This window comes from Beta vulgaris, chromosome 1, assembly GCF_026745355.1.
Source record: "Beta vulgaris subsp. vulgaris cultivar EL10 chromosome 1, EL10.2, whole genome shotgun sequence".
Lineage (NCBI taxonomy): Eukaryota > Viridiplantae > Streptophyta > Magnoliopsida > Caryophyllales > Amaranthaceae > Beta > Beta vulgaris.
The window spans coordinates 9,584,236-9,602,217 of record NC_079202.1 but is presented as its reverse complement, the minus strand read 5'-3'; the positions used below and the strand labels follow the sequence as shown (position 1 = coordinate 9,602,217).

General features: G+C 36.0%; 1 protein-coding gene across 1 annotated transcript; it reads left to right on the top strand.

Annotated features, from left to right (window-relative positions):
• Positions 1-2,182: 2,182 nt before the first annotated feature.
• On the top strand, positions 2,183-2,633 carry LOC130589637 (uncharacterized mitochondrial protein AtMg00810-like). The gene is made up of 2 exons (XM_057391050.1): positions 2,183-2,306; positions 2,350-2,633. Exons 1-2 carry the CDS (start codon positions 2,183-2,185, stop codon positions 2,631-2,633), a joined length of 408 nt encoding a protein of 135 aa, XP_057247033.1.
• Positions 2,634-17,982: the final 15,349 nt, after the last annotated feature.

The window sequence follows — 17,982 nt, the reverse complement described above, 5'->3', positions numbered from 1 at the left end:
AAGCATTTAAATCTTCCATATGATGGCAATAAATTGGATGTTTTTGGTTGTGAATCTTGTATCTTTGCTAAGCATTATAAATTGCCTTTTCCTTTGTCTTCAAATATGGCTAAATCTGCCTTTGATCTTTTGCATATTGATTTATGGGGTCCCTACAAAACTCCCTGCTTATCTGGAGCCACTTATTTCCTTACAATCCTAGATGATAATACCAGAGTTACTTGGACACATCTCCTTCATTCCAAGACTCAAGTTCCTGACATTATTACTGGCTTCCTAGCTTATTTCCATAATCACTTTGCTTGTTCTGTTAAGCATATCAGGAGTGATAATGGAAGTGAAATTGTGCAAGCTTCTTGTAAATCCTTGTTTCTTGATAAAGGGACCATTCATCAAAAGAGTATTCCAGGCAATCCTCAGCAGAATGGCAGAGTAGAACGCAAGCATAGACATCTTTAGAAACTGCTAGAGCACTCAAATTTCATGCTCATTTGCCTACCCAAATTTGGGGTGATTGTTTACTTGTTGCCACTCACCTTATCAATCTTCTTCCTACTTCTGTTCTCCAGTGGAAGACTCCTTATGAAGTTCTAATGCATAAACCACCTACTTATACTCATTTGAGAACTATAGGTTGTCTATGTTATCCAGCTCTTAAAACTCTTGACAAGTTTGCTCCAAGAGCTACAAGATGCATTCTACTTGGTTATCCTTATGCTCAAAAGGGGTATAAATTGTTTGATTTGGAAACACACAAAATCATTCTTAGTAGAGATGTCATATTCATGGAGGATCAATTTCCTTTCAAGATTTCTCCTTCAATCACTCATCCTAGTTCACCTACTCATTCTATTTCTCCTCCTACTACTGTTATGGATGTTCCTTTTGATTCTTCACAACCTGCTTCATCACACAAGTCACCTACTACTTCTTCTTCTACACCTTCTACTTCTATTTCTAATATTCCCCCTTTTTCACCTTTACATCATTCTTCTATTTCTCCTGTTTCTTCTGTTTCTTCTTCTCAATCTACTCACACTTCTGACTCTTTACCTACTGATCCCATTCCTTCTGCTCCTCTTATTATTCCTAGTAGACATTCTACTAGGAACATCAAATTACCTACCAAATTTCAAGATTTTGAAGTTACTTTACCTTCTACTCTCTCTACACCACATGATATCTCTTCTGATTCTCTTTCTTTCAATATTTCTACTGATCCTACTCTTGCTCATTTAAATAAATCTTCTCTTCAAAGCCTTTCCAACATGCTCTCTACTACAGAACCATCTTGCTATAATCAGGCTAAGAATGATCCTCAATGGGTTGAAGCTATGGAACATGAACTCTTAGCTCTTGAAAAAAATGAAACCTGGGATCTCATTGATCTTCCTTCTGATAAGACTGCCATAGGCTGTAAATGGGTGTATAAGGTGAAATTTATAACTGATGGCTCAGTAGAGAGGTGCAAAGCCAGGTTGGTTGCTCGAGGTGATAAACAAGTCCATGGTAAGGATTTTAAACACACTTTTAGTCCAGTTGCTAGATTCACTACTGTTAGAATCATCATTGCTTTAGCTGCTGTAATGCAATGGAATTTACAGCAACTGGACATCAACAATGCCTTTTTACATGGCTATGTTGATGAAGAGTTATATATGTTTCCACCTCCTGGTTACTCTAAGGCTCTTCCAGGGCAAGTTTGCAAGCTCAAACGTTCTTTATATGGTCTAAGGCAGGCTAGCAGACAATGGAATTTGAGCTCAGCAAATTCCTTCTTAATCTTGGTTTTGTTCAGTCAAAACAAGATTACTCAATGTTCACTAGAGTTGATGGATCTGATTTCACTATTATTGTGGCTTATGTGGATGATTTACTACTCACTGGTAGTAACATACACTTGATAACAGAAGTCAAGCAAGCTCTACACAAAGCCTTTACTATTAAAGATCTTGGAGATCTCAAATATTTCCTTGGAATTGAAGTTACTAGATCTGCCTCTGGTATATTGCTTAATCAGAGGAAATATATTTTAGATCTTCTCACTACTACCAAGATGGAGAATTGCAAGTTTGCTCCTTTTCCTTTGCCTAAGGGCTTGAAGTTGAGTACTATTTAAGGGCCTGTACTCACTGATCCAGAGATCTATAGAAGAATAGTTGGAAAATTGTTATATCTTAATATGACTAGGCCTGACATTTCTTATGCTGTCCAACAGCTAAGTCAGTTTCTTTCTGAGCCTAGAACACCACACTATGCTGCTGCTCTTCATGTTCTGAAATACCTTAAAGGCACACTCAATCATGGTTTGTTCTATGCTTCAAATATATAGTGCTCTCACTCTTCAAGCCAACAGTGATGCAGATTGGGGATCATGTGCCTATAGTGGGAGGTCTCATACTGGTTTCTGCATATTTCTTGGAGACTCTTTAATATCTTGGAAGACTAAGAAGCAGAAAGTAGTCTCCAAGAGTTCCACAGAAGCTGAATATAGGTCTATGAGTCAGACCACCAGTGAAGTAGTGTGGATTGAAGGTTTATTACAGGATCTTCACATACATGTGCCTACTCCTATCACCTTATTTTGTGATAACAAATCAGCTCAGTACATAGCAGAGAATACTGTCTTCTAAGAGAGAACAAAACATCTGAAGTTGGATTGTCACTATATTAGAGAGCATGTGGATTCCAAGTTTATTTCCTTGAGTCATATTCAATCATCTTTACAATTTGCAGATGTGATGACTAGACCTTTGGCAGCTGATCAGCACCATTTTCTATCTGCCAAGATTGGACTAGTTACTCATCCACCACCTAGTCCATCTTGAGGGAAGGCTGTTAAGATTATGATTAATTAATTTATATTGTTATTTCTTATGTACAGCTGTCATAGTTAGTTACATTGTTTGTTAGAAGTTTGTTGTACATTCTTGTATATAAGGTTTCTTCTGTTATCTTTGAGAGGTTGAGCTGATTGATAATAATACAAGCTACAGTTTCTTTCTCTCCCAAATTCTCTCTTCTCTCTCTAAATTTCATCATCAGATAATGATGAAAATCATCACAAACACCATGTATTAACCATTCAAATTACATGAGCCAAAGTTCTCATCTTATTTTACCTCTTCCCTGGTCACATCTTTCATTATTCTTTTCTTATATATTAATAGATACAGTGTTGATAAGTGGGTATAGAAACGGTGCAAAGGATAGTGATAGAGGTGCACACAAACAAAAAGATGAATAATCATTGTCGTCATCATCATTAATATCAGCTTATTACTAATACTGAAATTGACCAAGTTAATTTTTCATCAAAAGCCTCGCAATGTACAATATACACATCTATAGACTTATAATGGCAGTCTTATCATATTAAAATGATGATTACGTGAATTTGAGCAAAGCAATATGAAATATATAACCTCCATGTGATCAATGATACTAACGGCCCGTTTGGTAGTCGTTAATAAATTGCGCTAATGAGAATGAATTTTTAGTGTAATTTTATTAGGGAAGCACCCTTAAATCTCCATGGGGAGGCATTTATTCTCCATGGGCAAGCAATCTCACCCCTAAACTTGTGTTTTTGTCTCCAAGGGGAAGCAATTTTCATTAGCACTCATTACCACCTACAAGGTGGTATTGGATGGGAATGAAAATTCAAGAAGAAAAGTGGACACTTTAGGATAAATTAGCATTATCATGGGAATTGACAAAGATATTTTTCACAAATTTACACACAAATTCATTCCCATTACTACCATTTATGACCAACTACCAAACGGGCCATAATGGGTTTAGACAAACTTGAGAGGAATTAAGCTAAGGAACAAGGTACACAAGATTCTTGGTTGACATGGGAATTTATTTGCTCTATTTTTTTGTTGAACCTCTATGTTAGAGAAATTTGGTTTAAAGTTTGAGCTTTTATGTGAAAATAAGTAACATGTATGTGCTGGTTCAAGTGGATGATAGTTAGATACCATTTCATGGGTGTTTAATTGTACATAACATTGAAAGAACAGGTGAAGGTAAGAATGGAGGAAAGATGGACATTTTGTTGTCTCTATGTAAGTGAGTAATAATTACGTGGGAAATCTAGGAATTTAGGACCTTAAACCTACTGCATTATAATATATAAATAATATTCAACAAAATTTAGATTCATGAACAAGCTAGCTCAGCAAATTTCAATAGTAAACGAACTACTTCTCCGAAATACCAATTGTTTTCTCATCAAAATCATAACACGATATTTAAGAGCCATTCCTTTTGTTATTTATGAGTTTGAACATGATCATAGCAATAGGTATAAGGGCCTCCACCTATTGTAACCAGTAGATTACAAGTAGAGTATATGGAAATTGATGTTTACAATACCATGAAATGGTTTTTATTCGTGACTATCGAATCCTTAATTGAAAGAATAAGAGTTCCTATATTGTGGAATGAGGAATGTAATAAGTTATTGTGAAACTATTGGGTTAGACCGTCTGACCCAATGTGTTTGGTCGGACGGGCTGAGCCCAAAAGTTTCACAGAAGAAACACCATTGCGGCTCCATTACTACTGAGTGCCACCAAGGCACCATCTTTTCCACTGACAACACGCCGTTGGTACTTACGCACACATTGGCTCCCTCAGGTTCCATTACAGATGGTTCCTCAAAGCTACTCACCCGACTATGTGTTTCAAGACTTTCAGTACTTTGTGGTCATTGACTTTAAGGCAACTTGTGATAAAGACAAGAACCCTCATCCGCAAGAAATAATTGAGTTTCCATCTGTGATCGTGAACTATACAACTGGCAAACTAGAGGACTGTTTTCATATGTATGTGCGGCCTACTCATAGTCAGCTGCTCACTGAATTTTGTAAGGACCTAACATCGCTTTCCACCGCTTGAACCACCTGCTCGCGTCGGAAGTCCACCCTTACGTTGCCTCGTTGGAGCTCCGAGCTCCCTGCTACCTTGTTCTTCGCTGCTCTTTCAATGACGCTATGGTAACAGTACTTCATTCTTATATGGTTGTTTTATTCTTTCAGTTGTTGGTTTATCCTTTCAGTTGGTTGGTTTATCCTTTCAGTTGGTTACTTTATTCTTTCAGTTGGTTGTTTTATTCTTTCAGTTGGTTCTTTTATTCTTTGTTTTGATTCCTTTATTCTTTCAGTTGGTTCCTTTATTCTTTCAGTTCGTTCCTTTATTCTTTCAGTTGGTGTGTAAATTCTTTCAGTTGTTTTCTGTGTGTGACGTCCGACGAGAATAGTTTTTCAGACGAGTCTGACACAATACCAACTCTAAGTTATTTGAGTATAGTTATAAAAGTATATGTATTTAAGTCTAAGAATTCAGAATATAAAAGTATAAGTATTTAAGTCTAAGAGTTCAGAATAAGTATTTAACTACAAGTGTTGAGTATAAATATTTTTGTATGATTACAAGTTTTGTTTTATAAGGGGAAGTGAACAACATTTGTAAAGTGGGTTTGCTCATTATGTGTTTAGAACACGTATTGCTCCGGAGCGGGCATTGCTCCATTATGTAGGGTCATGACCTAGAAGTCTTGCAAGCAGGAAATAAGAAAGGCGGGGAGACGTCCCTTAAAAGTCTGGAATTGTGGCTTAGCCCTGTCCAATTTGTCCTCATAGTTTCACAATAAATTTATTCATAATTACATTCATAAAAGAAATACTAACACAAAGCTTTAGCACAACCAATTATCTTCAACTCCTTCTTTCTCCCCACCAGTTTTACGTTCATACATCGTTCCATGGTGAGAATTGTTTGGTATGGCAAATCCCGCCTCTAGCACTCAAGAGTACCATTGATCTCACCTCCGTTTCTTCCACAACATTTCCAACCTTAACAAACTTTTATCCTTATTATTCCTAATTACATCATAACCTTGAAGCGCGGTAGTCCTATATAATTCTAACATATTCTATTAGACTTGAAGAAAACTAGCCCATGGCTTACAAATCACATTAGCTTAAGTCCCTGGTTGCCTTTAGTGGCTCCTAGAAAAAATATATATAAAAGTAATCATAGTGATTATAATAATTATAATATAAATATAATACTCTTTAACGTAGTGAAAATAGTAAAGGTGATAAGGGAAGGTTAAGTTAAGGAACTTCTTAAGGATGTTACAAATAATCCCAGTCTAATAAGGATAGTTTTGTCTATTTTTGAGAAGTATTATTATTATATATTATTAAAGGGGATAAGTATCCAAGTTAGGTGAGTTATAATGTCTAACAAATAGTAAATCACATGCCAAAAGAAAAGGGAAAATGAAGATAGTTAAGGACAAGTTGTTCTGAAATTCTGATTGGAGCAACCCAAGTAAAGGAGATCCTCTAGACAATTCCAAGTACAATAAGTCCAAACCTTTCGTACCCCAATTCTCAAAGATCAGTAAATCAATGAAGCAATTCGTGAGAGAGAAAGGAAGATTTGGGGGTTTACCCTTAAACAACTTACTTGAACAATTAATTTTCCTAATTGAAGAAAATTACTCAATTCAATTTAAAAGTTGAACACTTTGGAAAAGCTTAAACTTGGAATCTATTGTGGCTCATTAAAGAGGAGACACGAAGACGAAAGAGTGATGTTGTGTTACTTTGAGTAGATGACACGAGTGATGAAAGATAAATGAGGGAATGTGATTTTTTTTTTCCCTACTTTTCAAAGCTTACAATCTAGTCAATATCTTATTTTGCTAAAATCACACTAACATAAATGTAATTAAAATAATAATACTCAACTAATTTTTCATTGATATTAAAGCTTGATTAAACTAATAAACATAATTACTTTATTTAAAATATGCTTTAAATTATGGGCTATTACAATCTACCACCCTTAAAATAAATTCCGTCCTCGAAATATGAAAATACAAAAGATTTAGAAGTGTCAAAACGAATAAATCACATAAAACGTTTAAACAAAGTCATAGCAAACGAATTCATTACTTATTCTATTACCTCAAAAGATCAATTGCTTCCTAAACCAAATTCTTCCTAATTCCTCATCAGTAGATCTTTATTCCTCTCACATTATCATTCCAGAATCGCAATAGCTTTCATCGATCGCTTTCCCTAATCTAAATTCTCAATTTCTATTCCTCGATTCCCGACCATTAATAACCCAAATCAATTCAATAGAATCCTAGTAATCTTTCATACACTCTTATGCCCTGATATGAAGATCACGATAACTCTGAAACAATCATGCTCTGATACCATCTGTAATAGCCTGTACTTCCAAGCTGCTAACTAATCACACTTAACATACATAATCTCAATTAACACTTAATAAACCTCGAATTAAATATTTACTGGCAGCGAAAACATAACCTTTTCACACGATCCTGGACCCGTGGGTTATGGACCCACAACATAACAACTTTAAAACCAATAACAAATTACATAATATCTTACTCAATTCCCAAAACAATATAAACTTTTATTCTCTAATAAGGGTATATACTCCTAAATACAACCTGTGAATAATATAATTATAATTTCATAACCATACTCTTCCTTTTTTTTATCTATTCCAAGCTTCCCACACGAACCTGCAATTACAAATGAGAAATACAAAACAAATAAAAACTAATTAAAAATGAGCGAAAATATCAGTTTCTACACTTCAGCCCGTCAAAACGGTTTTGGTTTGCAAACGTTTTTCATATAAGAAACTACTCCCTCTGTTTTTTTTTATCATTCCTACTTTGACTTTGCAAGTTTGCCAATGCACGTTTTAAAACTTAAATATTTTTCATTATATATTAGTAAAAATTATAACGATTGAATTTTAATAAAGTACTAATTGAGACGAATCAAACAAGACCCCACATGACTATGTTTTTTCTTATAAATTGAGAACATTTGAGAAGATTCTCTCTATACATGAATAGTGTCAAGATTCTAAGTGAGAAAGATAAAAAAAAACTGAGGGAGTAGCTTGGTAATTGTTCAAAAAATAATTCGTTTTTTAAATATATCGCTAGCATAGCTCAATCACTTAACAAAAACCGCTGGCAAGTAACGACTTATAACATAACATAATATTCGACCTTTTCTGGTCTTTACTGAACTTATATCTCGATCATTTTTCTACACCTGTAACTTGCCCACTTTTCATCTCAGTTCATAAGCTAAGCCAACTAAAACAATTAAGAAATCATTTTCTCATGATCATACTTAAATAATATTCCAAGAAACACAAATATTTCCAGACACTTCTAATGAAAAAAAATCATATTCCACAAATTCACACATGAGACGCATTTATAACCATGACTATAAACAATATATGATATCTAAAATTCAATAAAACACACGCACAAATATTTAAATAGATTTTAATGAACATAAAGGTTACCTCGATACGATACTCATAAAAATAAACCCAAGAACATTATATATATGCGGCCTCCAATTATTATAACTTGATCTCCATCTTGAACTCCATAAATTATGTCCATGAACATAGCAACAACAATTACAAGAATTAGAAACTACATATAATTTTACTATATGGAACCTAATCTACTTTTCTAACAATATGATCCTCTCATCCTTGGGTCTTATTCAATATCAAGTCTTTAAATTCAACTTACACTCGACGCGCTAGCTTCGTTTTCCTCCATAATAGAAATCATCAATATCCATTCTCAAACCAATCTCACATGCTAACTCTAGATAACCCCAAGTTCGATTTATAAATGAATATTGTCAAACAACACGATTTATAAGAAATTAGATTAACTTAATTAAGAAGGATTCATTCATATTAGAAGCTTTAATCCATTAACGAAAGATAAAAGATTGAATCTTTGAATTTAACAACTCCTATAATAACTAAATTTGCTAATCAATAATAAGATTGAGAAACAAAATTAATTTCTGAAATCAGATGATAAAATCCCATTGTATCAGACATGAATTGGAATCAAAGAAGAGAAGGAATTAAGAAAATTTAACTTATACCTTCTTACAAAAGGAATACCAAAATAATGGTTAATTCCAACAACACATAACCGAACAACAATGGCAGAGAAACTAACTTGCATCACCAACCCCGACAGAAGGGGCGGACCACGATGGTGGTGGCAACAACCAACACTAGAAAAACGGAGCAGAGGAAAGAGAAAAATAGCAACACAATACCAGAACTAGAGCATAGGAGAGATAAAACGTTGCACAACGGTGGTGCGTGATTCGAGCCACCAGTAGCGAAGGTGCAAACGCAGCACTAATAGCTCGCTGGCGAAAGAACACAACATGATCACCGGACCGAATTCAACTCAAAGACAAGTAAATCAGTGAAGCAATTCGTGAGAGAGACAGGAAGATTTGGCCATTTGGGGGTTTACCCCTAAACAACTTGTTTGAACAATTAATTTTCCTAATTGAAGAAAATTACTTAACTCAATTTAAAAGTTGAAGACTTTGGAACAGCTTGAACTTGGAATCTATTATGGCTCATTCAAGAGTAGACACGAAGAAGAGAGAGCGGTGTTGTGTTACTTTGAGTAGATGACACGAGTGAGCTAGGAGAGATAAATGAGGGAATGTGATTTTTTTCCCTTCTTTTTAAAGCTTACAATACTTTAGTCAATATCTTATTTTGCTAAAACCCACACTAACATAATTAAAACACTAGTGGAAAAAACCTTATATGTCACTTAATAACAGATTCAGTTTTCGTAAAACCGCATCCGAAAATCAACATTAAAACCCCTCCTCATCATTTAAGCACTCTTCTTTTCCCTCAACTATAAAATCCTTCTCCTCACTGAAACCCTAAACCCCTCCTCTTGCCTCTCTCCTCTGCCCCCTCTCCTCACTGAAACTCTAAACCCCCTCATCTTCCCTCTCTCATCCGCCCCTCCCCTTACCTCTATCATCCGACCTCCTCCCAACTCAGCGACGAACCAATCACCACTAGGGGAAAAAACAGAAAGGGCTGCGCAGGAAGGGCTGCGCTTTTCATAAAAGCGCAGCCCTACTAGTGAAGGGCTGCGCTTTTTTTAAAAAAAGCGCGGCCCTTCACTAGTAGGGCTGCATTTTTTTAAAAAGCGCAGCCCTACTAAGTGAAGGGTTGCGCTTTTTTAAAAAGCGCACCCCTTCTGCTATGTAGGGCTGCGCTTTTTTTAAAAAGCGCAGCCCTTCCTGAAAAAATTTGAAATTTCGAAATCGCGGGCTCTGAAATATTGAGCGGGGATTCAGATATATTATCCCTCATTCTCTCTCCTCTCTCACGTCCCTCATTATTCCTTTCCTCCTTCTCTCTCATCCTCTCTTGTCTCCCAAAAACTCCCATAAACATTTGCGACAAAAACCATGAAATGATTTGCACTAAACATGCCGACGGAGTCCGATTGCCTATTGTGATACCTTTTCGGGAGTCCGACAAAAACCTTGAAATGTTTAGGCTTTTTAAGCCATCCGAGTTCGTTTAAGCCTCCAAATAGCCATTTTAAGTTTTTCCGAAATTTTTTTTTCCCTTAAATTATGTATTAGGGTTTTGTTTTATGTATTTAAACATTATTAGGTTAATGTTTGAAGGTAGTTCTTGCATTTTCAGATCTATAATGTTCTTGTATACTTCTCTTTGTTTATTTTGTTTAATGTTCTTGTATACTTCTCTTTGTTTTGATTAATGTTCTTCTATACTTCTCTCTGTTTTGATTAATGTTCTTGTATTTTCATCTTTGTTTTGATTAATGTTCTTGTATTTTCAGATCTATAATTTCTTGTATTAGTTTTTGTTCGTTTTTTTCATTTTTGTTTCATTCTTTTGTTGTGTTTTGGGTTTAGTATTTTCATTTTCGTTTCGTTTCTCTTCTCTTCTGTTTAATTACAGAAAATGTGAGATTATGAGTAAAAAAATGTCAATTTTTTTTTTTTTTTTTTGGAAGGAAGGGCTGTGCTTTTTCCTAACCAGCGCAACCCTTCTAGCTTAAGGGCTGCGCTTTTCTAGCGCAGCCCTACTTAAAAAGTGAAGGGCTGCTACTGAAAGGGCTGCTGTCAAAAAGCGCAGCCCTACAGGTCTTTTTCAGCGCAACCCTTCTTCATTTTTCCACTAGTGCACCAACCTTTCCAGATTTGAAATGAATACGCCCTCCTCACTTCGAAACATCAGATTACGAATCCGACTATGGATGAAGCTTGGCAAAGCGAAAAGATGCGAAGAAGAGTTTGCTTAAGTTAAATTGCTCGATTTCACTATGTTCATCGACCACCGTAGGTTCTTTCGATAAATGTAGTCTTGTAATTAGGGTTTCAATTGAATTTGGCCTTTTTTATAACAGTTTCGACTTATTTTAGTATTTGGTATTCAGGTTTTTTTTTGTGATTTAGTGTTTTGTTTGTTTTATTATATGTTTTTTTGGATGTAATTTTTTTGTCCTTTTTATTTCGTGTTTTGCAGTTCATATGGTTTAATTAATATTTTTTTAATTTAGTTTGCTGTAATTTTGGATTTCTTTGGTTTCATTTGTTGGAGTTATGAATTTCGTTTGTTTCGTTGGTTACTATTTCGAATTTTGTTCGTTGATTTCATTGGTTTCGTTCGTTCGTTGATTTAGTTGGTTTCCTTCATTCGTTGGTTACATCACTATAACTTTTTTTATTTTTCAAAACAAACAAAAGCTGATGCGGTCATTTTGGAAAATCGCATCAGTTTCTTATATATTGATGCAGTTTTTCACCGTATCAGTTTTTTTGCTAGCTGTTGCAGGTCCATCTGATGCGGACCAAAACCGCATCCGTAAGCCCGGTTTAGACCACATCAGATGGGCTTTTTTCCACTAGTGAAATAATAATTCTCAACTAATTTTTCATTGATATTAAAGCTTAATTAAACTAATAAACATAATTACTTTATTTAAAATATGCTTTCAAATATGGGCTATTACATTATTATAGATGTAAGGTTTAAACTTGAAGGGTGCCTTTATGGTCTTAGGGGTGACTAGCTTTGCTACATCTAAAGGGTGTCGTTATGGTCTTAAGGATGACTAGCTTCGCTAAGTCAATGGATGATGTTATGGTCTTAAGGATTACTAGCTTCTCTAGGTCAAAGGGTGCCGATATGCTCTTAAGGATGACTAGCTTCGCTAGGTCAAAGGGTGTCGTTATGATCTTAAGGGTGACTAGCTTTGCTAGGTCAAAGGGTGTCCTATGGTATTAAGTATGAGTAGCTTCTCTAGGTCAAAGGGTATCTTTATGGTCTTAAGGATGACTAGCTTCGCTAGGTCAAAGGGTGTCGTTATGGTCTTACGGGTTACTAGCTTCGCTAGGTTGATAGGTGCCGTTATGGTCTTAAGGATGACTAGTTTTGCTAGGTCAATGGGTGCCATCATGGTCTTAAGGATGAGTAGCTTCGCTAAAATTCAAAGGGTGCCTTTATGGTCTTATGGATTAATAGCTTCGCTAGGTATGAAGGGTGCCATCATGGTCTTAAAAGTGAGTAGCTTCGCTATCTCAAGGGCTACTTTTAAGGTCATACTAGCTTCCTAGGTCAAAGAGTTTGGATATCGTCCTATATGGGTTTTGAAAATGGATTGTATTGAATTGTTGGGCCGTATATGGACCTACTTTTTTACTTAATATTATATTGGTTTGAAGATAGACTTGAAAAGGTAGGTGGGCTTGACATTGGAAATGGATTGGAATAGACGTGGACTGGCTTGACATAGAATATGGTTTACATAAAGATGCAAATGGGGCCTAGATTTGATATGAATTTGACTTATACGGGCCTTAGATCGACTCTAATGCTAGCGAATGTATGGACTCAAATTCAGCTGAGCCTCATATGAATGCAAAATGGACTCTAATGCATATGGGCCTAAAATGAATGCAAGTGGATTAGATTGAAGGTATTTGTAATGGGCTTAGAATTTTGGAAATTTGTTTTTTGAAAGCGACTCCTTGTTTTTATCTTTTATTAGTAAAAGATGATGGATTAATTTCGAAAAATATATTTTCTTTTTCAATATGTGGTAAGTGATTAGTAAATGTTTTCCAAAAAGAGTAGAATAGAAAAGGGTGTAGGATTGATTTGAAAATTTTAAGTTTTTGAAATTGGTTGAATATGGTAGAGTAAGATTGATAAGAAGATAAGATGAACAGTAGGGAAAAGGTAGACAATTCTAACTCTACCATGACCACTTTTCTAGATGCATTTTTTTAAGGACATACTCGACTTTGCATGAAACGACTGATTTTTATTATTTGAATTAGGTCAGTTCCAATTTTAGATAGAAAAGTAATTCTAGCATGACCATGATTTTACGCACATGCAGACATCCCGAACATAGGACCGTACATAGGATCGACCACCACAACGACTAAATCAAAGAAAAGCATACGATGCACAGACTACGTGTCGTGCAGCACTTGATGCGCACGGTGCACATCGGTGCGTTAGGTGCAAGATTGGTGAGCCAGGCGCAACTTAATGCGCTTGCCGCACTACTCACCAACATGTTTTTCGGGGATTTAGGCGACGTTTTGGCCATATGACAAAATTTTGGTTGGTTTTAGACGTGATTTTAGTTAGGACGCATAATAATGACAATTTGACAAGTTAATAACAGGAAAAATACTATCATAAGCAAATGTCATAATACATGGATGAAAAGTTCGAACCTAAAGTCTACTTCTATATTGGAAACTATGGTGAGGTTTAGGTTTAGTATGAAAGGGTCCATGACTAAGAGATTGATCCCACTCTCGTGCCTCTACTTAAAGAAGTGGCCACATATAAGACAAACTCTAGTTCTCAAGTCAGGTTCAAAAGAGCAATGCCATGGTTGGGTAGGTTTTATTATGACTAAGAGCCAACACTATCGCTCAGGAAGCTTTTTGGAAAGACAAAGCGCGAACCCCCCCATAGGTGACCTCACGCATAGAACATGTGCTGAGGAGGTCACGTAGATTTTCCTTATGGTGACTTAAACAATAGCCATGCATATGCAAAATTGTAATGTCATTTTAATGCATAAAAAGAGTATGAATCGTATTTTTTCAGTTCCATCCACTTATTTAAATTTATTTAAAAAAATCCTCCCTAGTGAAGTCGTCAAATTGTAGGCGTGTTTTTATTTTGCCTACGTGGGATGGTGCGTATTTCTAATTGACTACCCCATGGTAAATGTTTTTGTATTGAAAATGTTTTTGAAGTCGCCAACAAGTCTTTAAAGGAAGACTCATAAACCTAATTGAATGTGGGAAATTATAGGATAAAATGAGGGAATTAACCAATGTAGATATCCCCGTAGAGCCTCCATAGTTGGTCAAAATGAACCAAATATTGACATCCGGGGTAAACATACGGACATGGTCAGGAACCATGTCGCCTATTGCTGGCCTATACTAATATCGATTCATGTCAATGTTTATGCAAAATAATGACCAAATAATGTTTTAAGCACCCACTAGTACAGAAAAGGCAATTTGCGTCGGATGTGAGGCGCCTATTTGCGTCGGACTATGGTGCGACGCCAAAGCCCTCGACGCAAATGACTCAGAAACGATCTGCGTCGTATGCGGAAACGACGCAGATTAGTTAGCTATTTGCGTCGCACGTTGTATACGGTGCGACGCAGACTACCCAACCCAACACCAAGCTCAAAGGGTAATGTGCGTCGCACATCGCCTTAGAGTGCGACGCAGATGAGTGATTTGCGTCGCACCTTGGGCTACGTGCGACGAAAATTGCAATTTTTTTTTATATATATATTTTTTTAATTAAAAAACTTGGAATGGTACAACAACAGAGATACAACAACTCAAGAATATTGCTGTGCTTTTCGAGTGCAGATCTGACGAAGATAAAGAGAAAAGGAGAAGAAAAAATATGAAACGAACAACTAATGTAATACAATCAACAACTAATGTAATACAAAGAAATTAAGAACTAAAAACAAAATCAAGAAGCGAACACATCGCGAAATTAGAAAAAATATGTACAAAATCAAGAACTAAAAACTACAAAGATTTTTTTTAAAAAAAGTGCAGATCTGAAAGAATATGAAATACAATGAAAAATTGAAGCAACAATCTGTTAATCCAATCAAACAATACTCTAAAAACCCTAAAAATCCTAAAATTGAATCTCTCAACAACTAATGTAATACAACTAAAGATCCTAAAAACCTGAGAATGAGCGATGCGTTCTTGTTAATCTTCGATGACGGGAGATCTAAAACCTTTTGGCTTCTCGATGGCGACCGCAACAGCACCAACAACAACAAACTCGATGTTATGAAATGCAACAGACGAAATTAGCGTGACGAGGAGAAAGAGATTGAAGCACGAACTCCGACGTATTGTCACTGCAAATTTTCAAAATTTTACTCAAAATCAATAACAATTATCACAAACAGAAATTAATCAACGTTCAACTGATGAAGATAAAGAGAAAAGGAGAAGACACAATGGAGGGTGAGAACGAGCGACTCAAAAATCAAAATCGAGTTGAAATCGCTGAAATTATGCTCAAATTATATGACAATTTTGCCGTTGAACAAAGGCGATTTTCTTTAGAATTTGGGAATGTTGAAGTGTTTAAGTGCGACACAAATCGTCCTTTTTCTACTACTGACCCTAAAATTAATTAGGCTAGATTGGTTCAGGTTACACATGAAGAGATCATTTTTTTAGTGATATGTTATTATGTAATCAATTTACAAGGAACCTAGCAGGTTGTCCTTAAATATGTACTGAAATCAGGTGTATTTATAGGAAAACTGAAACTCCGCTTCACGCACCAACTCCTCTAGGCGTAGGCTGACGTACGAGACACAAATCCACGTGTCAAGCGCTGATTGTCGCATCTGACATAGCATGCTTAGTAGAAAGCGTGCGGTTTTAAAAAGATAATTAAAAAAGAAAAAGATGCATCTCGCACAGAGAAGTACGTTTGGCGTAGGACTCTCTATGTCACATAAGTCTACGTGGCAGTCTTGTGCGCTTGGCGAAGCCTGTACACTAGGCGCACACTTACGTGGCAAAGTATGTGGAAAAATTGCGCGCTTGGCGTAGCCTGTACACTAGGCCCACCCTTACGTGGCAAAGTATGTGGAAAAATTGTGTGATTGGCGCAGCCTGTGTGTTCGACCTTGCTTTTGACATATTTTGATTATAGAACGCGTTTTAAAGATTTATCTTTTATATTTTAAGTTCAGAAATCGATTTTACAGGATAAAATCTGATTATGAGAATATCTTTAAAAAAAATTATTTTATTTAAATAAATTAATTAATTATTACTTCGTCCCTTAATAGAGTGTCTATTTCTTTTTTGGACACTATTCAAAGGTAAAGAAAGCCCTCAAAAAAATTTCTAATATATAAGAAAAAACATAGTCATGTGGGGTCTTGTTTGATTCGACTTATTACGTACATTAAGAAAATCAAACTTTTATAATTTTTAATAATATGAAATTAAAGATTTTAACGATACAAAACGTGCATTGACAAACATGTATTAGAGAAATGGGCATTCTATTTAGGGACGAATGGAGTACTAAACAATTAATTAGGTTTTTTAAACGATTGGGCTCAACATGCAATTAATTATCGTGAATAATTAATTGGGCTTTAAAATAGGACTATACAACTTTTTCAAAATAGTTTTGAGATGGCTGTTCATACGGCTCTCCCCTTGGGTCGGACAAACTAAGACCATGATATGTTTCATCATTGGGTCCTTAAATAGGGAGATACGATTATCTGTCTACCTTCATACTCTGCTTCCCCTTCACTACCACCCACGCTCTCATCATTCTTGTAACCACTTTTGTCTTCCTTGGCTGTTAATCCAACAACTGTTTGCAGTTTACTTAGCCCACCTACAATTCAGTATTAATAGTCACCTTGGAAGATAAAGGAGTTTTGTCAAAATGACAGTAACCCAGGTCGACAAATTCAGTTGGCAGTCTAGTAGAAGCCTTAGCTTGGCCTCCATGTTTCCTTCCATTGGTAGCGTTCATCTCAGCTTATCTTGTCGCGGATCAGAGTATCATCCCAATCTCATGGTTCCTTATACGGTCCAACATTTATAAATGTTGGCGGTGGTTCCACCATGGTAATTTTAACCTTACCTAAGTTCGTCCCATACTCATATTATACATAACAGCCTCACGCCAACCAGTATACGGCTGATTGGCTCAATCTCCACTTAACCATGAGGCAGTGGCGGATCCAGACTTTTCAAATCGGGGTACTTTGATTACTTAAATAAAATTTGGTCTCATTAACGTCATAAATATTACAATCCAAAACATTGTCGAATATCGAGTTTGTTGTCCCTTTAATTTTTTGATCCACGTATCATTTGCTATACCCAAATTGTCGAAGATCGAGTAAAATTACACAAATTGTCGAAGATCGAGTTTGTGGTCCCTTTAATTTTTTGATCCATGTATTATTTGCTATACCCAATAAACAAATAAACTAGCTCTGTTTGGCAATATTAGCACTATCGTTTTAGCACCTAAAATATATTAACACCTTATCACTTAAAGTAACTAAAATTCTTCTCCAAATAGAACCACTAATCATTATCTAATAAATAGTCCATTTTAAATCAAATTAATATTGGAGATTTAGAGTATAGAGTTAGTTTATTTCATGATATATTGTTTGAAGTTACTTGGTTATGGTGTTGTTACTTGAAACAACATATGTAATACTATGCTATGTAATGAAGAGCAATGGGCTTAGGATATATGGCTCACTTCCGCCTCGCACTCGCTCACAGGGCCTCGCATGAGTTGCTCGTCGCTAGCACAAGCAGGGAGGCAGGTCGGGCTCGTCGCGACTCGCGACATGTATCGCACCTCGCGAAGCTGGTTGCTCGCACAAGCAGGAAGGATGGGCTGGTCGCGCCTCGCGATGCTGCCCAGGTTGCGACTTGCGACACTGATCGTGACTCGCGACACTGATCGCGACTCGCG

What these genes read in the sequence shown, in the direction of transcription:
- LOC130589637 (XM_057391050.1), top strand. Translation starts at nt 2,183, where the DNA reads ATGACTAGGCCTGACATTTCTTATGCTGTCCAACAGCTAAGTCAGTTT. An exon ending in TAAAGGCACACTCAATCATG is followed by an intron (nt 2,307 to 2,349) that starts GTTTGTTCTATG and finishes TCACTCTTCAAG; the next exon opens with CCAACAGTGATGCAGATTGG.